Source organism: Coregonus clupeaformis, chromosome 5 (assembly GCF_020615455.1).
Source record: "Coregonus clupeaformis isolate EN_2021a chromosome 5, ASM2061545v1, whole genome shotgun sequence".
Taxonomy (NCBI): domain Eukaryota; kingdom Metazoa; phylum Chordata; class Actinopteri; order Salmoniformes; family Salmonidae; genus Coregonus; species Coregonus clupeaformis.
The window spans coordinates 19,895,712-19,921,245 of NC_059196.1; the positions used below are offsets into that span (position 1 = coordinate 19,895,712).

A 25,534-nucleotide genomic window follows, 5' to 3' on the forward strand; every position below is an offset into this window, starting at 1 on the left:
CTACACTCTATGGCATGCAGGCGAACCGCTCAGGGTTGATAGTGTGATCTGACCTTGGGCATGGCAGCAGTCAGGTTGCAGACGGCTGGCAAAGCGACACTGGATGTGTCCAGAGACCAGGTTCCACACAATGACCTCCCCGTCGTAGCTGCTGGTGGCCAGGAGGGACGGGGGACACTGGGCCACACACAGGATGTCCTCTATGTGGCCCCTCCTCTGGAGACAGCACAGGAAGACCATTCGGTTCTATATTATAATTCTATTAAATTCTAGTTTATTCTATAATTATATTCTATCTATTATATAATTATATTGTATTGTATTTAATTGTATTTAATTTAAGTGCTTTCTTTCAAATCAGTGTCTAATTTAAATCATTAGACCTTAGAACCCAAGTGTGTACCACTCAGTGACATGATGGATGAATCAGTGGCATGATGGATGAATTAGGTACCAGGCAAAGGAGAAAACCAGACCCTCAAGGACCGGAGCTCCCCATCCATGACCTGCAGTAGTATATCAAAGATAACTGGGGCCGACAACTTGGGCCGTAAAGTAGGAGTGCTGATTTAGGATCAGTTTAGCTTTTTAGATCACAATGAATAAGATTATATGGACAGCCTGATTCTAGATCAGCATTCCTACTCTCAGCTACTTAATACAGCCCCTGACATAAGCACTCAGATTAGCCCTATATATTCTGATTGGCATTGCATGTCTAGTTCCCTATTCATGTTCCTCATTCATTCCTTATTCACCAGATCGTCCTGCCATGAGGGCTGAGGCTTCTGGATGTGGTGAGGCTCGTCTGGTGAATCCTAGCATGGAAACATACAGGGCATGCAGTCAACATTTGGAAATGAGGATCTTCAACCAGCCGTCTATTGTTGAAGTCTAGAAATGAGAGAGGCACGTGTGTATTTCTAACTGGATCCCTCTGATGCCCTTTCTGTGACTTAGTAAAGTGCGCTGCCATCTCTACAGCTCTGGTCTCTGTGCCTCTGACCTCGTCCCCAGGGCAATGTGGACGGAGGTGGCTGGGAACGAGATTACTATGCCTCATAGTTATGTGGTCTTTGAAATCCAGCTCTTATGATGTTCTCGATGCTCTCAGAATCAAAGGTGGATGGGAGGGCTCTGTGGGAGGAATTACAGCTCTGTGGACAGGTCCATGCATACCTTTGTTACTACAGGCCTGGAAGAGTGTGAGTGTCACTGAAGTGCTATTGAATATGGAATTCTATAGAAAGTCTATTCTTTAGAACCTATCACCTCTGAGTTGGTTCTCTTACTTGAATGCTTAGAAGTCTCTTATACTGAAGAATAGTGTAGAAGAAGAGGGATTTTTCAGACACTCAAAGACTGCCATACATAAGTAAAACATTTTGAAGAGTAACGAGGCAGGCAAGCTTATTAGGGCGTTTATATTCCTCGCTGATAATATACTCCGAATATGCTCTTGAAGAGTTTTCAAAGATTGTCTCGTGTTTTTGTGAAGTCATAAAACACTTTGAATTTGGCATGGCTACCGGTGCAGACTCTCAGGTGGTCTCTGCTCTGGTGAGGCGTATGCAGAAGGTAATGAAAATGGAAATGGGATCTCAAGGTTGAATAGGTTCTAAGAGGAAGACGGGTCATTGGAGTAGTAAATGTATAGAATCCAATAGTGAAATCATTCACATAGAAAATATGTGGCCTATCTGGCTCATAGAGATAGTTGTTCTTCACCTCTATACTCACAGAGTATATGTCAATCCTGCGGTCCCATCCAACAGACATCACATACCTGGAAAAATGTATTGCACGAGGTTAAGATGAATCATTATTCCTCGCAAATCAACATTTGTCACATCCATCATTAGTTCTACTCACGTGTTTCTGTGGACTGTCAGGTAGGTGCAGTCACACACCTCGTTGGACTCCCCATCTGTGTGACATGTTTACGCGAAACTATTATAGCACATTAGTGGTTATATAGCCTGTGTTATGGAGGCAGTTGACATAAGGGACAACAACAAATTAGCCTGTCATCTATAATGCCAATGATTGTTACCTTTATAATGTCTTATGCTGTTGTTCATAATGTTTATGACTGCCTATGACAGATGTTATAATGTATTATATAGCTGTAATAATGGCTTTATGAATGCATACATAAGGGGGGCTTCAGTAAAGTGTTACCGAATCACCTCATGCAGCATATAACAGAGAGAATATATAAATCCTGATCACTGTATTGCTCCTAACACCACCTTTATACTGTGAGATATGAATTAGAATGTACTCACCCTTTTTTAGTATCTTCAGACACTGACCATTGTTAAAGTTCCAGATCTTTAGAAAGCCATCTCTCCCCCCAGTGACCAGTCTATAATGAGGAAGTTTCATCTTATTTCTTTCTTTCAAACATTTATTGAAAATACATTTATTTTTGTAGTTTTATTTTGAACAAAATAAGGAAAACACCACAATACAAACACACAAATACAAACAAAATAACATCTGCAGTGCACACTCTTCATCACTCTTAATTTACCTCATTAATCTGAGCTTCCATTAGGTAGGCAACAGTATGGTCATATTGCATTCATGGAAAAATATCACATTTCAATAATCAGTCATTAAAAAGAGCTTCACATACCTCCTTCCTTTGGGGTCAAAGGTCATACAGGTAATGGCAGATTGTCCGTGGGCACCACCAAATTCAAACACCTGGCTCCCTGTGTCGAAATCCCACACCTTCACCACCTAGGATCAGTTAGACAACATGTTGTGTGACCAATGACATCATATCGTATACAATATATGTGTAGTGTTCAGTAAATCATTATATAGTATATGGGAGGGTGCTGGTCCCACAGAGATCATATTAAATTACTATTACTAGTTCTATATGTAAGTAATTCTGTCTGTGGGACCAGTATCTACTGCAGCATTTGCTGGAATTATGTTCTGGGTGAAAGGGTCTCAGTGTCGGAGTACTGGTCTATGCAGCGGACAGCACAATGCCCCTATGACGGGGATTCTGTCCTTCTCCTTCTACCTGTCTCCCACTTACCTTCCCAACTGTTGAAATAAAATCTAAGAAACTAAAGTCCATTCCCCCCCCCCCCTTTTTTTTAAAGAGGGGGAAAAAAGAAAGGGTTTCCGAGGTGAGAATGACTTGAAACTCACGGATCCTTCGGTGCAGCTGACGACCTGTCTGAACTCATGGCTATAGCCGCAGCACAACACAGGTTCCTTGTGAGACACGATCAGATGTCCCTGGGGCTGGGGCCTGGAGGAGAAAAGAGGAGAAAGATGGTGAGGAGGACAGAGGACAGACATGATGAGGAGTAGAGAGGAGAGCAATGGAGAAGAAAGGAGAGTAGAGATGGTGAGGGGAGAAGAGAAATGGTGAGGTGAGGAGAGAGAGATGGTGAGGAGAAGAGTTTACCACATGAGAAAAGGAGAGGTGTGAAAACCATTACCTCAACCTGAATGACTTAAGATAACAAACCTTTATCTCTTTGATTAAAACCTGGTAAAAAAAAAAAATCTGTTATCATTCTTCCCTATTATCCTAGTATATTACCCCATGTACTTAATCCTAGTATATTTCCCTCTCATGTTGCCCTAGTTCAGGGATGGGCAACATGTACAGTGCATTCGGAAAGTATTCGGACCCCTTGACTTTTTCCACATTTTGTTACATTACAGCCTTATTCTAAAATGGATTAAATTGTTCTGTTTTTCCCCTCAGCAATCTACACACAATACCCCATAATGACAAAGCAAAAACAGGTTTTTAAATTTGTTTGCTAATTTATTAAAAATAAAAAAAATTGAAATATCACATTTACATAAATATTCAGACCCTTTACTCAGTACTTTGTTGAAGCACCTTTGGCAGCGATTACAGCCTAGAATCTTCTTGGGTATGACGCTACAAGCTTGGCACACCTATATTTGGGGAGTTTCTCCCATTCTTCTCTGCAGATCCTCTCAAGCTCTGTCAGGTTTGATGGGGAGCGTTGCTGCACAGCTATTTTCAGGTCTCTCTAGAGACGTTAGATCGGATTCAAGTCCGGGCTCTGGCTGGGCCACTCAAGGACATTCAGAGACTTGTCCCGAAGCCACTTCTGTGTTGTCTTTGCTGTGTGCTTAGGGTCGTTGTCCTGTTGGAATGTGAACCTTCGCCCCAGTCTGAAGTCCTGAGCGCTCTGGAGCAGGTTTTCATCAAGGATCTCTCTGTACTTTGCTCCGATCCTGACTAGTCTCTCAGTCCCTGCCACTGAAAAACATCCCCACAGCATGATGCTGCCACCACCATGCTTCACCATAGGGATGGTGCCAGGTTTCCTCCAGACGTGAGGCTTGGCATTCAGGCCAAAGAGTTCAATCTTGGTTTCATCAGACCAGAGATGGTTGTCCTTCTGGAAGGTTCTCCCATCTCCACAAAGGAACTCTAGAGCGCTGTCAGAGTGACCATTTGGTTCTTGGTCACCTCCCTAACCAAGGCCTTTCTCCCTCAATTGCTCAGTTTGGCTGGGCGGCCAGCACTAGGAAGAGTCTTGGTGGTTCCAAACTTCTTCCATTTAAGAATGATGGAGGCCACTGTGTTCTTGGGGACCTTCAATGCTGCAGAAATGTTTTGGTACCCTTCCGCAGATCTGTGCCTCGACACAATCCTATCTCGGAGCTCTACCGACAATTCCTTCGACCTCATGGCTTGGTTTTTGCTCTGACATGCACTGTCAACTGTGGGACCTTATATAGACAGGTGTGTGCCTTTCCAAATCCTGTCCAATCAATTGAATATACCACAGCCGGTGATTTCGTCAGCCGGTGATTGTGAAGCAAATAACTGTCGGTCTCACGGTAATTGACCATTAATTAACATAAACACATTTAGCATCTCCTGGCTTCCACACATAGCCTACAAGTTACTGGCAGACCTTCAGAACATCTACATTTTAAAAAGTCTAATAAATCCATTTAATATAGCCTACACCTTCACAATAAATCCATTATTTATTTTAGACAGCTCTAAAGAAGCATGATATGAAGAAAATGTAGTCTATTTCAGAAGAAAATAATAGCAAACTCTGAGTTGTCCTTATGTTAGGTCCTGATGTGGCTATGCCAAATGGCTGTGGGCTACACTAGTTCATTTAGCAGACAAGATTTGCTTAGAATTCCGTGGCATTATTCTATATTATTTTATAGTATGATGAATACAATTGAACAAAGCTGAATAAAATATAAATATTTTCTCCAAACAATTTGAGGGAGTGCTGAGTGGTTAAATAAGAAATAACTCCTATATGCTTAATTTAGAGTTATTAATGTCACTTTAGTTGTTCTACAAACGTTGGGCTATCTGTTTAGATTTGTAATACATTGTAAGGCTGCATGATGAGACTCTAATGATGATTTGAAAAAAGTCGCTTGAAAGGCATGAGCTCTGCTTTGTTTTTTGCGCAGGCTGTACACATTCCAATAGTCTCTCATTCACAAATTGACAAGCTCTTGATAATGCCTCAAATTTCACGGTGGCATCCCCTTTGTGGCTGTAATGCACCCTAAAAAAATCCATGCCTTTTGAGGCCCGGAGTGCTGCGTTGTGCCCTTCTCCCTGAGTGCTGCGCAATCCGAAGCGCCTCTCACTCACATGGCTCTCCATCACGTGATCACAGGCTAAAAGTGAAGACAGACACATCGGGGACGCAACTGCGTGTGTCCTTATCCAATTCCGAGGTGCATATTGAAGATATTGGAAGAACTGTCCACATTTACTTTTCGTCAGCCAACAAGATGAGTAGGCCTAACGAACAGCAAAAGCACTAGCCTATGACAATCTACTATTCCCCCATAGCACAAAAGTTGACCTATTCTATTCTGTGCAATAAATAAATATTCCAAACATAGTCTGGGACAGTTGTGGGGTGCAATAGATCCCACATTAATACAACCACTAGCATCCCAAAAACATTTTTTACGCAATGTGGCTTACACAACAGATCCGAACGTTTAGCTTAAAATGTTGATAAACTATTAGGCTATTTCTTCACATTATAAGCGCAGCAATGCGCACATGGCAGTAGGCTATAAGTGCAAATGTTCCATTAGCGGGAAAAGTGACCACAAATGTGATTATGCATGTAATGCTTTTATTATAAAGCTGCATTTTTATGGTGAAAGTTATCATCCCCAAATTTGAAACTCATGCGCTGTTTATGTATGCCTTGTAAAGCGGATTAATGTGCTTAATTTTAAGAAGTTATTTGGCCACTTTAGTTGTGATACAAACCTTATCAAAACATATAGGCCTATGGGCTAAGCTACATGAGGTGTGCAACTATGATTAGAACAAGTCGCAAAAAAAGGCAGTTTCTTATGCTGGGCATCATTCACAAGTGATAATATATATTTCACAAGTGATAGGCTAATATTGTCACCCATCAGACTATTCTTAATTTAATCTTGTCTTTACATATACTAAATAATATATGTGTGAAATTTGTTTTGATTTAGAATGGACCATTATCATGCACCTGTCTCGAAACAGGGGCAGCGGGAAAAAATTTATGTCATCTATGCACTTAAATAGCGAATGGAGGACGCTTATCCTGTGGTTCATTTTTATGCCAGCCAGGTAGGCTATACTCCTGTTGTAAAGATAAACAATGTACTTAATATTAGGAAAGTTGAGAAATAAATATAGTAGGCCTAGTCTATAGAAAGCTGATGGGATCCTCCTCTTTTTAGTAGAGGCCATCACTTTTTTTTCAATTGCATAGCCTATAGAAATGTTGCGCAACATGAGCTCATAGGCTCTCATTGTCACGCCCTGGCTCTGGGGACTCTTAAATGTTGAGCCAGGGTGTGGATTTTTCTATGTTTAGTTTTCAATGTTTTTGTTCTAGTTCGTGTTTATCTTTGTTGGCCAGGGTGGTTCCCAATCAGAGACAGCTGTAGCTCGTTGTCTCTGATTGGGGACCATACTTAGGCAGCCTGTTTTCACTAGTTAATTGTGGGATCTTGTTCCGTTTGGTTTGTGGTGTATAACCTAGGACTTCACGTATCGTTTGTTTGTTTGTTGTTTTGTTCGTGTTGCACACTTAAATAAAGATGTACGCTGATCACGCTGCGCCTTGGTCCGCTTCCTGTAACGATCGTGACACTCATGAAGTGTTTGATTAGATATCCAATTACATTTGCATTGACGTCAGAGTGATTAGAGGGACAGTTGGTAGAGCATGGCGCTTGCAACGCCAGGGTTGTGGGTTTGTTTCCCACGGGGGGCCAGTATGAAAAAAATGTATGCACTCACTAACTGTAAGTCGCTCTGGATAAGAGCTTCTGCTAAATGACTAAAAATAAATAAAATAAAACAATAGAGTGCTGAGTACCAGGCAGTTAGCAAGTTTGGTATGCTACTAATGACCATAAGCAGCATCAGAGTTTAGAGAAGCATAATTACTGTGACTAAACGGTCACATGGAATTTGACTGCCTTCATGACTTGAGACCGCCGGTGTGGCGGTAATACTGTCACCGCAACAGCCTTAACCACAGGTGGACTCCAATCAAGTTGTAGAAACATCTCAAGGATGTAAATACATTTGCAACAATTTCTAAAAACCTGTTTTCGCTTTGTCATTATGGGGTATTGTGTGTAGATTTCTGAGGATTTGTATTTATTTAATCAATTTTAGAATAAGGCTGTAACATAACAAAATGTGGAAAAAGTCAAGGGGTCTGAATACTTTCTGAAGGCACTGTATATATATATATTTTGGAACTCAGTCGGGGTCTCAACTTACTGTTGAGAGTTAGAATAATATTATACACAAGGTGCAATTTCGAAATTTGGTTGTGCATCAGCAGTCATTCAATTAGCTCATGTCAGCAAAAAGTATTTAGATTGGTAAGTTAGTCTAGCGGCCACCTATCTAAACTTGTAGTAAGCATGGTCAAATTACTGAACGGCATGGGGCCCATTGATCATCAGTTATCATATTAAAAACTGCAAACATTTGCCTCCACCCTATGGAGGGTATGGATGTGGGTACGCAGATCCACGAGTCACTGCAGCCCCTCATGATGAGTTCTGTTTTTTTTGTGGCCACCAGCCCCATCAAAGTTGCCCATCCCTGCCCTAGGTGAACAAATAAGCCTTATTAACTCACAGGTGCAAATTTGACAGTATATTCCCTATTTAGTGGCACCCTAATGGTAACAAATGGCACCCTATTCCCTATAAAGTGCACTACATTTGACCAGAGAGAAGTAGTGCATCATACAAAGCTATTCGCTGCTCTGGCACCCCAATGGTGGAACAAGCTCCCCCACGACGCCAGGACAGCGGAGTCACTGACCACCTTCCGGAGACACTTGAAACCCTACATCTTTAAGGAATACCTGGAATAGTATAACAGTAATCATTCTACCCCCCCCAAGAAAAAGGTGGTTGTCCCACTGGCTATCCTAAGTTGTAAGTCGCTCTGGATAAGAGCGTCTGCTAAAATGTAAATGTAAATGTATGGAATAGGGTGGCGTTTAAACCAAAGCCCAGTAGTAAAGTAACCAACCTGTGGTCCTCTGTAGCTCAGCTGGTAGAGCACGGCGCTTGTAACGCCAAGGTAGTGGGTTCGATCCCCGGGACCACCCATACACAAAAATGTATGCACGCACGACTGTAAGTCGCTTTGGATAAAAGCGTCTGCTAAATGGCATATTATTATTATTATTTAACCTGGTCCTGAGAGAGAGCAGCGCTAGTGAGTCTGCTGCGATGTACAGTGCTTTGGTGGAGGGAGAATAGAGGCATGCAGAGGTGTCTCCACGGATGAGGCTGGCTTTGGGGTGGGCTGTGATGAGGCAGCTTTGGTCTTGGATATCCCAGATCTGAACGACAGACAGTTATCAATTATTTAAAGGGCCATTACACTCCAAAACCAACGTTTTCCAGATGTTTTCAGACGTCAAAAGTAGTCTAAGGTCAAGATGAATTCACATCCCTTGCTATCTGTTGTGTAGATACAGCTATATGCCTCCACTTTTCAACCCCAAATGAATGGAAAAGATGAGCACCACGAATCTAGATTACATTACATGGTGCTCCTCTTTTCCATTCATGGATTCTGGCCTATAGCTGCATCTACCAAACTGATGGCCTAGGGTGTGGACTTATCTCAACAGAAGATCAATTTTGAGGAAAGTCAGCCAATAAGTTCTAGTTTGAAGGAGAATTAAATGGTGTCCCACCTTGGCAGTGTTGTCCATAGAGACAGAGAAGATACGGTTTTCCTCTGAGGAGATGAAGAGGTAGAAGATGGGAGCAGAGTGTCCATTTAACACACCTGTGGGCTTCCTGTTATAGAACAACAACAGAGTGTCCCTTTAACACACCTGTGGGCTTCCTGTTATAGAACAACAACAGAGTGTCCCTTTAACACACCTGTGGGCTTCCTGTTATAGAACAACAACAGAGTGTTCCTTTAACAATGCCGGTGCCTTACTGCAGGGCTGGATCAAAAGCCTGTACACCCAGTAGCTCTCTGAGACATAAGAGTTTCCTGTGCGTTTCCTCATTAGCTCATTCCTTTGGATGTGTCCAAATAAATGTCATTAGAAAACAGCTTAAACAAATGCAAATGCCGCTACTGTTGTTATTCTGGCTGCACTGTTTGACGTGACTGTCAGTTAGCCGTAGTTGGCTAGCTAGCAAGCAAGGGATAAGAACGTTGCCAGCCAGTATGGCAATGGAACATTTAGAACAAACGACTGGGTCGGGTCCATAGATACAAAACAAAAAGACTGAACGACTGGGTTGCGTTTCCTCACCCAGGGACGTATGGGTTCCACAGACGCAGCACCCTGTCCATCCCTCCGGTCACCAGCAGGTTGTGCTGTTTGCTGAGGTCAAAGGTCATGACGCCCTTGTAGACGGGGAAGACGGTCTGGTCACATGGTGCCCGGGGCTGAGGAGACCCATTGTTATTAGAAAGGGCCCTCCTGGCCTTCCCATCCCGACACACCTCCCTGATCTCCCTCATCTGCTGCTCGATGTTGGTGGACGGGAGAACGCAGCCTGGGTGTGAGATCAGAGCATGTTGTTTCAAATTCATAAGTGATACATTCAATTATATCAATTAAGCATAAAAAGCACTAATATGCTGTTAAATATATGCGCATACCTACACTCTTACAGACAGACAGACAGACAGACAGACAGACAGACACACACGCATGCACGTACGATACACATACAGTGGGGAAAAAAAGTATTTAGTCAGCCACCAATTGTGCAAGTTCTCCCACTTAAAAAGATGAGAGAGGCCTGTAATTTTCACCATAGGTACACGTCAACTATGACAGACAAATTGAGGAAAAAATTTCCAGAAAATCACATTGTAGGATTTTTTATGAATTCTTTGCAAATTATGGTGGAAAATAAGTATTTGGTCACCTACAAACAAGCAAGATTTCTGGCTCTCACAGACCTGTAACTTCTTCTTTAAGAGGCTCCTCTGTCCTCCACTCGTTACCTGTATTAATGGCACCTGTTTGAACTTGTTATAAGTATAAAAGACACCTGTCCACAACCTCAAACAGTCACACTCCAAACTCCACTATGGCCAAGACCAAAGAGCTGTCAAAGGACACCAGAAACAAAATTGTAGACCTGCACCAGGCTGGGAAGACTGAATCTGCAATAGGTAAGCAGCTTGGTTTGAAGAAATCAACTGTGGGAGCAATTATTAGGAAATGGAAGACATACAAGACCACTGATAATCTCCCTCGATCTGGGGCTCCACGCAAGATCTCACCCCGTGGGGTCAAAATGATCACAAGAACGGTGAGCAAAAATCCCAGAACCACACGGGGGGACCTAGTGAATGACCTGCAGAGAGCTGGGACCAAAGTAACAAAGCCTACCATCAGTAACACACTACGCCGCCAGGGACTCAAATCCTGCAGTGCCAGACGTGTCCCCCTGCTTAAGCCAGTACATGTCCAGGCCCGTCTGAAGTTTGCTAGAGTGCATTTGGATGATCCAGAAGAGGATTGGGAGAATGTCATATGGTCAGATGAAACCAAAATAGAACTTTTTGGTAAAAACTCAACTCGTCGTGTTTGGAGGACAAAGAATGCTGAGTTGCATCCAAAGAACACCATACCTACTGTGAAGCATGGGGGTGGAAACATCATGCTTTGGGGCTGTTTTTCTGCAAAGGGACCAAGACGACTGTAAAGGAAAGAATGAATGGGGCCATGTATCGTGAGATTTTGAGTGAAAACCTCCTTCCATCAGCAAGGGCATTGAAGATGAAACGTGGCTGGGTCTTTCAGCATGACAATGATCCCAAACACACCGCCCGGGCAACGAAGGAGTGGCTTCGTAAGAAGCATTTCAAGGTCCTGGAGTGGCCTAGCCAGTCTCCAGATCTCAACCCCATAGAAAATCTTTGGAGGGAGTTGAAAGTCCGTGTTGCCCAGCGACAGCCCCAAAACATCACTGCTCTAGAGGAGATCTGCATGGAGGAATGGGCCAAAATACCAGCAACAGTGTGTGAAAACCTTGTGAAGACTTACAGAAAATGTTTGACCTGTGTCATTGCCAACAAAAGGTATATAACAAAGTATTGAGAAACTTTTGTTATTGACCAAATACTTATTTTCCACCATAATTTGCAAATAAATTCATTAAAAATCCTACAATGTGATTTTCTGGATTTTTTTTCTCATTTTGTCTGTCATAGTTGACGTGTACCTATGATGAAAATTACAGGCCTCTCTCATCTTTTTAAGTGGGAGAACTTGCACAATTGGTGGCTGACTAAATACTTTTTTCCCCACTGTACATAGACACGTCAACAGACACACACACACACACATAACAGATTGTTGAACTTGATAGATGAGCCATGAGTCATCGCCGTCCAGAATGTTATTCAGAACAGATTAACATAAATTATATTACATGGAGACTGTAGTTTTTGACAGGTGCCTCTGCACATGATAAATATGCTGGATTAATTGCTGCTTTTCAGGTAAACACATCATTTTTAGGTTATAATGAGGCAGAAAGCCAGATAATTACTGATATTCTTTTCAGAACCTGTGCTCTACAACATAACTCCCATACCAGAAGTGAATGCCTATGTATTTTTTAAGAAAAAAAAAAGTGCTTTATGGCAATGGAACATTTAGAACAAACGACTGGGTCACGTCCATAGATACAGAACAAAAAGACTGAACGACTGGGTCGCGTCTCTGGCAACCGAACCAATAGAACAAACGACCAGCCGGCTTGGGTAGCAACCCTAGGTTTGTGTCGGGACTATATCTTGTGGAAGGATGAAATAGTATGAATAAATTCATCAAAATAAAGTTTTTAATGAAAATATGTCAGTCATTATTTGAATATGTTGGTAACCCATTGTATAAAAGTGATAATGCCCTCGAAGCCAGTGTTTGGAGGATATACCCGTGCCAGCATATCTTCCAACACCGGCTTCTCGGGCATTATCACTTAAATGTACCTAGACCACCAGACTAAATGGCCTGCACACCAGAAGTGAGTTTGAACTTGAATACATCCAGCTGAGATGAGAATATTGATGTGACAATGAGTAATTACCTATGACGAGGGAAGAGGCTTCATGGTTGGAGGTGGAAACAATCGCACAAATGTCTGGAAAATATTTCACCTAAAGTTGAAAAGAAATCTCAAGGTATTGTTATGTGTAAAAATCACGATAATATACATACAGTGCCTTCAGAAAGTATTCATACCCCTTGACTTATTCCACATGTTGTTGTGTTACAGCCTGAATTCAAAATGGATTCAATAGATTATTTTCTCACCCATCTACACACAATACCCCATAATGACAGAGTGAAAACATGTTTTTAGAAATGTTTGCAAATGTATTGAAAATGAAATACAGAAATATCTAATTTAAGTATTCACACCCCTGAGTCAATACATGTTAAAATCACCTTTGGCAGTGATAACAGCTGTGAGTCTTTCTGGGATGAGTCTCTATTAAGAGCTTTGCACACCTGGATTGCACAATATTTGCACATTATTATTTTACAAATTCTTCAAGCTCTGTCAAGTTGTTTGTTGATCATTGCCATTAAACTCTGTAACTGTTTTAAAGTCACCATTGGCCTCATGGTGAAATCCCTGAGCAGTTTCCTTCCTCGTCGCAACTGAGTTGGGAAGGACGCCTGTATCTTTGTAGTGACTGGGTGTATTGATACACCATCCAATGTGTAATTAATAACTTCACCATCCTCAAAGGGATATTCAATGTCTGTCTTTTTTTATACCATCTACCAATAGGTGCCCTTCTTTGCGAGGCATTGGAAAACCTCCCTGGTCGTTGTGGTTGAATCTGTGTTTGAAATTCACTGCTCGAATGAGGGACCTTACAGATAATATGTGGAGTACAGAGATGAGGTAGTCATTCCAAAATCATGTTAAACAATGTTATTGTCCATGCAACTTATTATGTGACTTGTTAAGCACATTTTCACTCCTGAACTTATTTAGGCTTGCCATAACAAGGGGGTTGAATACTTATTGACTCAAGACATTTCAGCTGGTGAAGTGTATAAAAATTATGAGGAACATTATCAAGCAAAAGTACTTGTGAGATTTTAGGGGGCATATTTGTGCGTCAGGGCCAGTATTCATGTTGAGTCTATGGGGAGAGAGGGGGTCCCCCTTTTTGTACCATACAGATAATCATCTAATAGGCAGAAATGGTTATTCAGTAGATAAACAGGGATCCCAGTGTGCATCGAGAAATAATAAACATCACCTTTGTCACCCAGTCCTGGTGGACCTTCCATCGAATGTATGTCACATTCGGAGAAAGCACTGCGTTGTCTATCCCTATGTTAGGCACATTCTCAATCTTTGGTAATTTCTTCCACATTCTGCAAATAAAGATGTAGAACTGTATGAAATGGCACTAACTTATAGTTACAGTTACAGTGTTGGCACAAAGATGTTTGGCTGTCACATGTTCTGTGCGAGTACGACCAATCTGGTCAATGACATCACATTCCCAAATTAGTTACCAGTAAAGATATTACAAATTAAAAAAGGAATAATTTGAAATGTTTCTATTTTTGTGTGCAAACCACCCTTCTTATCACATAATCCAAAAACAGAAATAGTAGATTTGTGTATCACTCAAAGCCTCAAATTAGGCTACTAAGCTATAAATCGTCATGGAAACAGTAGACAGGCATTTTAAGTTACATTTGCCTTTTTTCCTAATGCTTTTTTGTTGCCTTGAGAATTTGCCTTTAAGATGATGATGCATTCCTGTGGTAGTTCAATAGATGCATAAAGATAATATTTAAAAAACCTGTTTACCTCAGCGTCTCCCCCACGGAGGTAATTAATATGATATTCACGCAGCCCTAGAAAGCAGAAAGAGAAGAATAACCCTTCATAATTAATCAGCTTAGTGGCATTTAACTTTTCCCGTCTGGTAATTGAATTTGTTGTCAAGCAGAGAGAGGACTTTAATTACCTGGGAGTCTCCATACAGAATAGAACACTCATCAGGTCCAGTGTAGCTGAGGGGAGAGAAAGACAGGAATACCAGTAAAGCAGGTCTCAGATCAGGTTAGACATTAGTGAGACATGGTTTAGGCTGCCAGTGTGTGATGTGGTTTTAGCGAGACATGGTTTAGGCTGACAGTGTGTGATCTGGTATTAGTGAGACATGGTTTAGGCTGCCAGTCTGTGATGTGGTTTTAGCGAGACATGATTTAGGCTGCCAGTATGTGATCTGGTATTAGTGAGACATGGTTTAGGCTGCCAGTGTGTGATGTGGTTTTAGCGAGACATGGTTTAGGCTGCCAGTGTGTGATCTGGTCTTAGTGAGACATGATTTAGGCTGCCAGTGTGTGATCTGGTATTAGTGAGACATGGTTTAGGCTGCCAGTCTGTGATGTGGTTTTAGCGAGACATGATTTAGGCTGCCAGTATGTGATCTGGTATTAGTGAGACATGGTTTAGGCTGCCAGTCTGTGATGTGGTTTTAGCGAGACATGATTTAGGCTGCCAGTATGTGATCTGGTATTAGTGAGACATGGTTTAGGCTGCCAGTCTGTGATGTGGTTTTAGCGAGACATGATTTAGGCTGCCAGTATGTGATCTGGTATTAGTGAGACATGGTTTAGGCTGCCAGTCTGTGATGTGGTTTTAGCGAGACATGATTTAGGCTGCCAGTATGTGATCTGGTATTAGTGAGACATGGTTTAGGCTGCCAGTGTGTGATGTGGTTTTAGCGAGACATGGTTTAGGCTGCCAGTGTGTGATCTGGTCTTAGTGAGACATGATTTAGGCTGCCAGTGTGTGATCTGGTATTAGTGAGACATGGTTTAGGCTGCCAGTGTGTGATGTGGTTTTAGCAAGACAGGATTTAGGCTGCCAGTGTGTGGGAACCAGTATGTTAGCGAGACATGATTTAGGCTGCCTGTGTGTGATCTGGTATAAGTGAGACATGGTGCAGGCTGCCAGTGTGGGATCCAGCATGTTAGCGAGACATGGTGCAGGCTGCCAGTGTGTGATCTGGTATTACATGGTTTAAGCTGCCAGTGAGTGCGAGACTAGATGCTCACCAGTAGTCCAATCTCAGAGGGACAGTCTCCAGGGCACTGATCTGACAGTAAGGCTCTAGAGAGGACAGCTCATACAACTGGATCTCTCTGTCTCTGTAACACAGGGCACACCGACAGGAACGTTGTCCCTGGTTGCATTCCAAATGGCACCCTATTCCCTAGGCCTAGTGCACTTCTTTTGAACAGGGCCCATGGTCAAAAGTAATACACGATATAGGGAATAGGATGCCGTTTGGGTCGCAGCCTCTAACTGGTACCATGGGTATAACAGGTCACACCTCTGTTCAACTGAGACTCAGCGATATGGGACGTGAACACGAGCAGTGGTCGAACACAGATGTTGTCTAGAGAGTGCATAACAACAGGCTGCACTAACACAAGTCATTTGTACAAAAGTAATGCTCTAGTTACTTTTCAGCTAAGCCTACATTCTGAAACAGACAATACAGTTCTTACCCTGTTCCGATGATAAGTTTGTTGTACTGTGGCATGGTGATGAAATCAGTTGCCCATTTTGGTTTTCTGCTCACAGGTCTTTCATGCTGCATTCAAAGCAAATCATTGAATTGAATTTATGCAAATGACAGCATACATGCTCCTCTGAGAATGGTGTGATCCTACATAAACAAGGACAAGTCTACATCCTCACACTTCAAAACTACTCACACACACACACACACACACATACATACAAACACGCTCTTGCTCCTCTTCAGGTTGAGCTCAGGGCTCCAGTAGTAGACAGCCCCGTCCTCGCAGACGGTGACGATGGTGCCATCGGGGGTGGAGTGGATGCGCAGAACGGGCTCTCCGTGGCACAGGGCCCTGACCGTGGCAGGCAGGGAGAAAGCCACCTGTTTGCTGCGCCACGCTGACTCCTCCTTCTCTGTGTACTCCAACTGCATGTACGTACAGAACTCATCCTGCAGGAGATAGGGCAATGTCAAATCAATATGGTACTTTATTTATCCCACAAGCTGCAATAGGCAATAATGCAGGCAAGCAGTGCGAATACATAAGACAAATAACATGAGAGATATCAAATGGAACATTGAGATATTAGTTATTAAAAACATGTGTGGTGTAATGATAGAAGTGCAACTCAAGAGTGATCATCAGCAGTTGTGACACACATATTTGTACCGTATACTCTATAAATGGGGTATCAAACTAAGTTCCTGGGACCAGGCTAAAACAAAATCTTTGTTAGCCATGGAATCAAACCCAAACATTTTGAAGGCCAGTTTCATGGAAATTGTACTTCATATTTTGAAATGAATTTGTTCTTGTCAATTGCTTTCCTCAGGCAATCACCATTCCACTGTAAGGGGAATAAATATTTTGTGACCTGAGTAAAGGAAATGAATCTCATCATCTCACCCATTCAATCCTCCCCTGGCCAGAATAATCGATCTTCATGAATAGTTCTTGGATCTGGGCATTGTTCTGACGTTCACAGGACAAAGGAATGATGGAACAGACAATAACAACATAGCTGAGTTCAAACATCATTATCAGTGTTGTTTAAAATACAATGAAACATTTACAGTGTGACAAATAGAAAACTATTTTACTGAAAGAGAGAGAGAGAGAGAGAGAGAGAGAGAGATCAGCCACAGAGGAGGGAGGGGGAGAGAGAGAGACAGAGACAGAGAGACAGAGACCGCAAGAGAGGAAGAGAGAGATCTATTTCACTTTCTTTGGCAATGTAAACATATGTTTCCCATGCCAATAAAGCCCTTTGAATTGAATTGAATTGAGAGAGAGAAAGAGACAGAGATAAGGGCCAGAGATCCATTCATTTATTAATCTATCTGTCTGATAATTAAAAGGTGGGTCTTCTTGGTGCTTTTCCAGTTCCATTGACACGTACTATGTTGTGTAAGTCCAAACACTTCTTCACTATCAGTCCAAAGTTGAACACGTCCAGCGATCTTAGGCCACCCATTTCAAATTCCTGCAGAGGAGAAGGTGTCATTAAATGCATTGGATCACTGAATTCCAAATTGACTCCAAGGCCCTACATCCTAGGTACTTCTGTAGATTTGAGGATTGGATATTCATTATAGTAATAGCTTAATCTTGCCTTCTGATTGACTGGATAGAATTGTTTCCGCCTATCAATCCTCTCAGATCTCCAGGATTGGCTAGGGTTCGATTGGAATTCAACGCATACAATACCAGCCAAAAGATTGGACACACCTACTCATTCCAGGGTTTTTCTTCATTTTAATTTTTTCTACATTGTAGAATAACAGTGAAGACATCAAAACTATGAAATAACACATATGTAATCATGTAGTAACCAAAAATGTGTTAAACAAATCAAAATATATGTTATATTTGAGATTCTTCAAAGTAGCCACCCTTTGCCTTGATGACAGCTTCGAACACTCTTGGCATTCTCTCAACCAGCTTCATGAGGTAGTCACCTGGAATGCATTTCAATTAACAGGTGTGCCTTGTTAAAAATGAATTTGTGGAGTTTCTTTCCTTCTTACCTCCCGAGTGGCGCAGTGGTCTAAGGCACTGCGCAACTAGAGATCCTGGTTCGAATCCAGGCTCTGTCGTAGCCGGCCGCGACCGGGAGACCCATGGGGCGGCGCACAATTGGCCCAGCGTATGGGAGGGAATGGCCGGCAGGGATGTAGCTCAGTTGGTAGAGCATGGCGTTTGCAACGCCAGGGTTGTGGGTTCGATTCCCATGGGGGGCCAGTATGAAAAATAAAAAAAATGTATGCACTCACTAACTGTAAGTCGCTCTGGATAAGAGCATCTGCTAAATGACTCAAATGTAAAAATGTCAAATGAAATGTGTTTAAGCCAATCAGTTGTGTTGTGGCAAGGTAGGGGTGGTATACAGAAGATAGCCCTATTTGGTAAAAGACCAAGTCCATATTATGGCAAGAACAGTTCAAATGAGCAAAGAGAAACGACAGTCCATCATTAAGACATGAAGGTCAGTCAATCCAGACAATTTCAAGAACTTTGCAAGTTTATTCAAGTGCAGTCGCAAAAAACATCAAGCGCTATGATGAAACTGGCTCTCATGAGGACCACCACAGGAAAGGAAGACCCAGAGTTACCTCTGCTGCAGAGGATAAGTTCATTAGAGTTAACTGCACCTCAGATTGCAGCCCAAATAAATGCTTCACAGAGTTCAAGTAACAGACACATCTCATCATCAACTGTTCAGAGGAGACTGTGAATTTTTATTTATTTAACAAGGCAGTTAAGAACAAATTCTTATTTACAATGACGGCCTACACCGGCCAAACACGGACGATGCTGGGCCAATTGTGCGCCGCCCTTTGGGACTCCCAATCACGGCAGGTTGTGATACAGCCTGGAATCGAACCAGGGGGTCTGTAGTGATGCCTCAAGCACTGAGATGCAGTGCCTTAGACCTTCATGGTCGAATTGCTGCAAAGAAACCACTACTAAAGGACACCAATAAGAAGAAGAGACTTGCTTGGGCCAAGAAACATGAGCAATGGACATTAGACCGGTGAAATCTCTCCTTTGTTCTGATGAGTCCAAATTTGAGATTTTTGGTTGCAACCGCTGTGTCTTTGTGAGACGCAGAGTAGGTGAACGAATGATCTCCGCATATGTGGTTCCCACCGTAAAGCATTGGTGCTTTGCTGGTGACACTGTCTGTGATTTATTTAGAATTCATGGCACACTTAACCAGCATGGCTACCACAGTATTCTGCAGCGATACGCCATCCCATCTGGTTTGCGCTTAGTGGGACTATCATTTGTTTTTCAACAGGACAATGACCCAAAACACACCTCCAGGCTGTGTAAGGGCTATTTGACCAAGAAGGAGAGTGATGGAGTGCTGCATCAGATGACCTCGCCTCCACATTCACCCGACCTCAACCCAATTGAGATGGGATGAGTTGGACCGCAGAGTGAAGGAAAAGCAGCCAACAAGTGCTCAGCATATGTAGGAACTCCTTCAAGACTGTTGGAAAAGCATTCCAGGTGACTACCTCATGAAGCTGGTTGAGAGAATGCCAAGAGTGTGCAAAACTGTCATCAAGGCAAAGAGTGGCTACTTTGAAGAATCTAAATATAAAATATATTTTGATTTGTTTAACACTTTTTTGGTTGCTACATGATTCTATATGTGTTATTTCATAGTTTTGACATCTTCAATATTATTCTACAATGTAGAAAATAGTTAAAGTAAAGAAAAACCCTTGAATGAGTAGGTGTGTCCAAACTTTTGACTGGTACTGTATATCCATAAGGAATGACAATACTAGGTCATCCCAACAACACATTCTCAAACCATAGCAGAAATGTACCTCAAAGGCCAGCTTGAGCTTTTTCAGGCTTTCAAGGGATACTCTCTGCTCAATCTATTTGAAAAAAAGATCAATTATTGTCATTATAGTGTCACAAATTATATTTTTTGAAAGTAATTCCACACAGGAATGAACAGAAACTTCAGATCAACGCAGTGTTTTAATATACGATGAGATAAATATGGAAGTGGAACAATTTTTCATAATTGTTCCATTACCTCGGGATAATGAAGAAGAGTGAAATAACAAGGAGAGGTGGAGAGGTGACAGATCAAACTGCTCCTTCAATTTTCACAGCCCATGCAAGACTCCACTTACCAGCCAGTTAATGAACTCAGAGCGCTAGAGATACAAGGCAAGGGAGGGGAGGGGACGATGTTGAGAGAGGACTCTGGCTAACATGGCACACCATTTCCATTTCATTAACAACACACATCAATAGGTGCCACCTTTGAGTGGTGGTTCGACCCCCATTTTAGTGGCCCTGAGATGCAGGCATCAATCATACACACACTCACAAACACTCATACACACAATACAATATTACACACGCATACACACACATACACACACACACACACGTAACATTATTGCTTCCATCCCTCTCCTTGTCCCAACCTGGGCTTGAACTAGGGACCCTCTGAACACAACTGCCACCCAAGAAGCATCGTTTCCTATTGCTCCACAAAAGCTGTGTCCCTTGCCCCGTGTAGCTCAGTTGGTAGAGCATGGCGCTTGCAACGCCAGGGTTGTGGGTTCGTTTCCCACAGGGGGCCAGTATGAAAAAATGTATGCACTCACTAACTGTAAGTCACTCTGGATAAGAGCGTCTGCTAAATGACTAAAATGTAAATGTAAATGTAATGATATACATTCAATCTCACACTGCACACACAAAGTGGAGGGTGGGGAGGGCAAGGAACATGCATCTCTGTATGTTCCTAGGGGGAGGGGGGTGTGACACCTTGACATGGTGACATGCCATGCTCTCTGTAATAATGGCCTCTCTCAGATGTGACAGCCAGGGTCTCCTAGCAACAGGCCTTTCATCCAGGGAGCCTCTTTGGTCTGTCTTTAATAAGTATCAGGGATAAACACACTGGCAAACTCCTGGACTGCCTGTGTGAGTGTGTGCAAGTGTGTATTGCTGATGTGAAATGACTAGCTAGTTAGCGGATGGGAAATGACTAGCTAGTTAGCGGATGGGAAATGACTAGCTAGTTAGCGGATGGGAAATGACTAGCTAGTTAGCGGATGGGAAATGACTAGCTAGTTAGCGGATGGGAAATGTGGGTGTGTACTATATAGCAACAGTTAACTTACTAGTGGAGATAGAGAATTTAATCAATCATTACATTTTGGGTGCATTTGAAATATGTTTAACCACACTATTCAGCATCAAACACAGGGACTATGCCAGGGTTCTAACAGGAGCCATCACAACGCTAGAAGAAATGGTGCTATATAGAACCGAAAAGTGTTAAAGGGTTTGTTTCATATAGCCATCAAAATGTTCTATAAAGAACCACAAAGCATTCTTATTGTTTAGCAGTGCAGGACAATCATTATTTATCAGTCTCATTAACCCCATTGCTCTCCAAATCCTTCTACTGACTGACTTCTACTATTGACTCCATTAATAGGCAGAATGTACCTGCTATCACATGGAAGTCCTTAAAGGGGCAATCTGGGATTGGTACATCCATTTGTTTTACTTTTACTTAATGATATATGGCCATTGATTGTTAATGGATATAACTTAACCTCTTGAGCTTAGTTCACCTGTTTGACACCAGCAGAACCCAAAATGTAAGGTTGTTTTACTGTATTGTTTGTAATCAATGTATAATTGTAAACAAACATTGTAGAGCTTCAAAACATAGTTCAAACTACCATTTTGATATCATGGATGGTCAGTCCTTGCATCCGTAGCTCCATCTATTTTAGAGTGATTACATTTTTCCAGCCCGATCCCTGGCCCTTTAATTAACAGGTAAACTATAAAGAGAATCTGCTCTCTAGCCGAGCTATTTCAGCAGAGCAGTATTCTCATTAGATGACCAAAGCCAGAAGAGGCTAGCCTGGAATCCACACAGAATATTGCTCTGTTTCACTATTGTCTGACTTTACTGAATAGAGCAATGTTCAGTGTTAATTCCAGTGACAGTCTATTAAGAAGAGACATTTATAGACAGACAACTGTAGTGGCCAGGGTTCAGGTCAATTCCGTTTTCAATAAAGTAAATTCATGAATTGAAAACTGTCCATTATCTTCAATTAACTTCCTAGATTTCTGGAATGGACTCAATTTAGTAGTGACAGTTTGGGATTACTCCCCTTTCTCCAGTCAGGTTGAAGGCTGTTATTTGTATCAATGGAAATCCATTTAGCAAGACCCAGTAATTGTGTCTGTCTTAGTTCGGATCTAAAACAAGGCCTTCACTGGTCCTGATAAATTGCCCCTAATTCGCTGCCTGCCCAAGTCCCTGTCAGGTAATGAGAAAATTGATTCTCAACTTGATTCAAAATGTAATTTCTGGCATAACCTCAAATGAATTCCTCTTGTGGGTGTCTGTGGGGAGGGAAGGGGACCGATGGGGGAATGAGGCAGAACCTCAGCTGACACTCTACTGACACCTTGAGGTTAAACTCATCATGATAGAGACTCTATGAGTCAGTCAGTCAGCGTTTCAGTTTGGTATAAAGCTAAGGGATGGGGCTGGTGAAATGTAACCATTCTCAAATTCATAGAGGGGTCAAACAAGCAAAACAAATATTCAAATGTTTGTGTAACATTACCTTTCTAGGCACCAGTACCCAATTCGTTTTTAATTCATCAAGACTGTCTGACTTTTGTTGGAGAGAAGCAACACAAAGAAAATTACATTTGCTCTTCCACTATTCCAGAGCTTGTTACATCCTCATGGAGACACGTTCATGGATAGTGAACATGTAGGCCACTGATCCGTTAGCAACCCTGACGTCTGTCTATACCTGTCTCTAAGTAACAGATGCCCAACAAACCTTCCTCTGCTGCTGGCTGGTAACCAATGCCTGGCAACACCACCCAGGGTATGAGGAGGGTAATGGGTTGACAGTCACAGACCATATAATAATCACACAACATCAAACCACATTCATCTTCCAAAATGAGTTTGTAAGACCTACAACGAGGATAAATATTAAAGCGAATAATTAAAAAGCCGACTTCTGTACTAAAAACTATGGGACAGGTGGAGATCGAATTTGAATATTGAAACAATGTTGCAAATGTCGGAGAGTCAGACAGCAAGGTTTATACAAATCTCCGCTGTTGAAAACTAAATGTTAGTCTAAAAGAAATGTGAGATAATGTCTAGATGCTTTTTATAGTAGAGATCAAGTTTATAAATTGCTTGGCTGGTCTGATGAGACAGTGGATTGCGCAGTCAGATGGAACAGAGTTAATAGTCATTTTAACGTCATAGATTTAGCCGGTGGTAACATGTGGAATAGACCCACCCGTTGTATAATGGGCAACAACGTATTTTGCTTTTTAGTCTAGGCTTAGTCTCGGTCCGGGAAACTGTCCTTTAGGGTGGTATACCTTAAGCTTGCTGAAGCTGCGTGTGGGATCGTCACTGTAGAGCAGTCGTGACCTCAGTTTGACCTGGTCTCCCAGGGTTACAGAGTGGCGGCGGTTCTCCTGTCTCAGTAGCTCACGCTCCAGCCACTTAGGAGGTGGCCTGTCCTCTGACAAGGCCCCCAGGTACACCCTCGCGACACCAGGGGCCAATCTCTCTCCCCGCTGCTCTGGCCCCGACGTCTTAGTCCCTCGCTCTCCTGCACTCCCCAGCTCAGCAAGGATGCTGTGGAAGAAGAACCCAAAAGTCTCAGGTTATGTCCAGAAAAGAAGACCCTGTTTGAATACTTTGAAAATGCATCCTTCCTTCCTCCCTTCCTTGAAGTAATCACTGAACTAACACACATTGACAGGTATAAGCCAATGGTTCTATCACAGCTTTCACCAATCTAGGCATTTCAGATCAGGAATGTAGGCCTAGGAAGGGAGGATAGGTGGGTGCATTGTTCAAATATTCCAACAGGGCAAAACCCTACTCCCCCTAGGCACAAAAGGATAGACATAAACAGAAAATTGTAGTAGCTCCACCTTGCCCTCTGATAGGCTTGGTAGGACTTTCACTGTACCAATCAAATCCTTTCAGATGTCCACAATTGCCAAGGAAGTAGGGGATAGGGTTGTTTCTGGACATTAAAATAAATACAAGTTAATAATTGTAATAATTGGCATGTCTAAGCAGAATGAAGTGCTGTATGCAAATTCTGGTTTAACTTCTAGAAATATGCTTTAAATATGCAAATCTGTAATAATTAAGTCTCAGACTTCACAGTGTTGTGTAATTGGTGCTGTGACCTAGAGGGGATTCAACCTTACATTTCCTTGCTCATTACACAAACAGCCAAATTCAGATATTTTCCCAACTAATTGGTCTTTTGAACAATCACATCAGATATTTTCACATCAGATCTTTTTCAGAGCTGATCTGATTGGTCAAAAGACCAATTCTTGAAGAAAAAAAAGATCAGAATTGGGCTGGCTGCATCTACACAGGCAGCCCAATTCTGATATTTTTTTTCATGAATTGTTCTTTTGACCAACCAGATCACCTCTGAAAAAGATCTGATGTGAAAATATCTGATGTGATTGGTCAAAAGACCAATTAGTTAGAAAAATATCAGAATTGGGCTGCCTGTATAAACGCAGCCTTAGAGACTTAGAGCTTAAAGCTCAGTGTCAATGTTGTGAGAGGGAGGAAAGCCCTGTTTGAAGCTACATCCACCAGATAATTGAGTCAGTTTCAAAAGCCTTCCAGACAACCCAACCACACAGCAGACTCCGAGAAGACAGGGGTTGCAAATGAAGTTGTTCCTTATGTAATATGCGGTAGATAACTACTGTACATCAGCGGGAGTCCGTGTGTATAGCAGAACTTCTCTGTGAGGATCTAAACTTTGCTTGACACAGCCGAGCCAGTTTTACGACAAACTCTGCATGATCTGGCAATTACATTTTGTTTACCAAACAGAAGATAGGAAGGGGGCTAGGAATAACAGCATTAAAATCTTATCAAATCTGGGGAAATGTATTTATCGGAGCTCAAATTAATTAGGCTTCCAGTGCTACATGGTAAATGTAGATCTGTGCCACCGAAGCCGCCTCCACAACCCCTTGACAACAGTCAACAGGCTCTGAAAAACAGGTGTTCTGCTCCTGTGGAGAGCAACAACATGGCAGTGCAACAACGCAGAAGCCTCAACCCAAATCACCCCGTCACCCCAGCTCAACCCAGTCAGCCCCATGCTGAGATGAAAGCCCACAGTGGAAAACAGCATGTGATAATCAATTAGAAAACCAGCATGGAATCTGCTGTTAAAAGCAACACCAACACAGTGGCTCATGACTGACTCTCAAACTGACAGGAGACAAAGCAGAGCAGAAGCAGAATACCTGGACACATTCTGAATCTCTAGTTTCCCAGCAGCTGAAGAAGGGCGAACTTTCTTCCCCAGCGGCAT

The 25,534-nt window shown here is 42.3% G+C and overlaps 1 protein-coding gene across 1 annotated transcript; it reads right to left on the reverse strand.

Annotated features, from left to right (window-relative positions):
• Positions 1 to 25,534, reverse strand: LOC121556999 (WD repeat-containing protein 49-like). The gene is made up of 13 exons (XM_041870890.2): positions 25,467 to 25,534; positions 23,544 to 23,805; positions 16,330 to 16,564; positions 9,831 to 10,077; positions 9,252 to 9,357; positions 8,740 to 8,891; positions 3,175 to 3,277; positions 2,642 to 2,748; positions 2,289 to 2,368; positions 1,873 to 1,927; positions 1,741 to 1,786; positions 759 to 818; positions 1 to 216 (listed from the first exon to the last, which is right to left on the reverse strand). The coding sequence occupies exons 1-13, from the start codon at positions 25,532 to 25,534 to the stop codon at positions 1 to 3; spliced, it is 1,737 nt and encodes a 578-aa protein (XP_041726824.2).

Coding starts and splice junctions, on each gene's coding strand:
- LOC121556999 (XM_041870890.2), bottom strand. CDS start 25,534: ATGCCGCTGGGGAAGAAAGTTCGCCCTTCTTCAGCTGCTGGGAAACTA. Junction 16,565..23,543: donor GCAGCTTCAGCAAGCTTAAG/GTATACCACCCT, acceptor TATCTCCTGCAG/GATGAGTTCTGTACGTACAT. Junction 1,787..1,872: donor CTGACAGTCCACAGAAACAC/GTGAGTAGAACT, acceptor ACATTTTTCCAG/GTATGTGATGTCTGTTGGAT.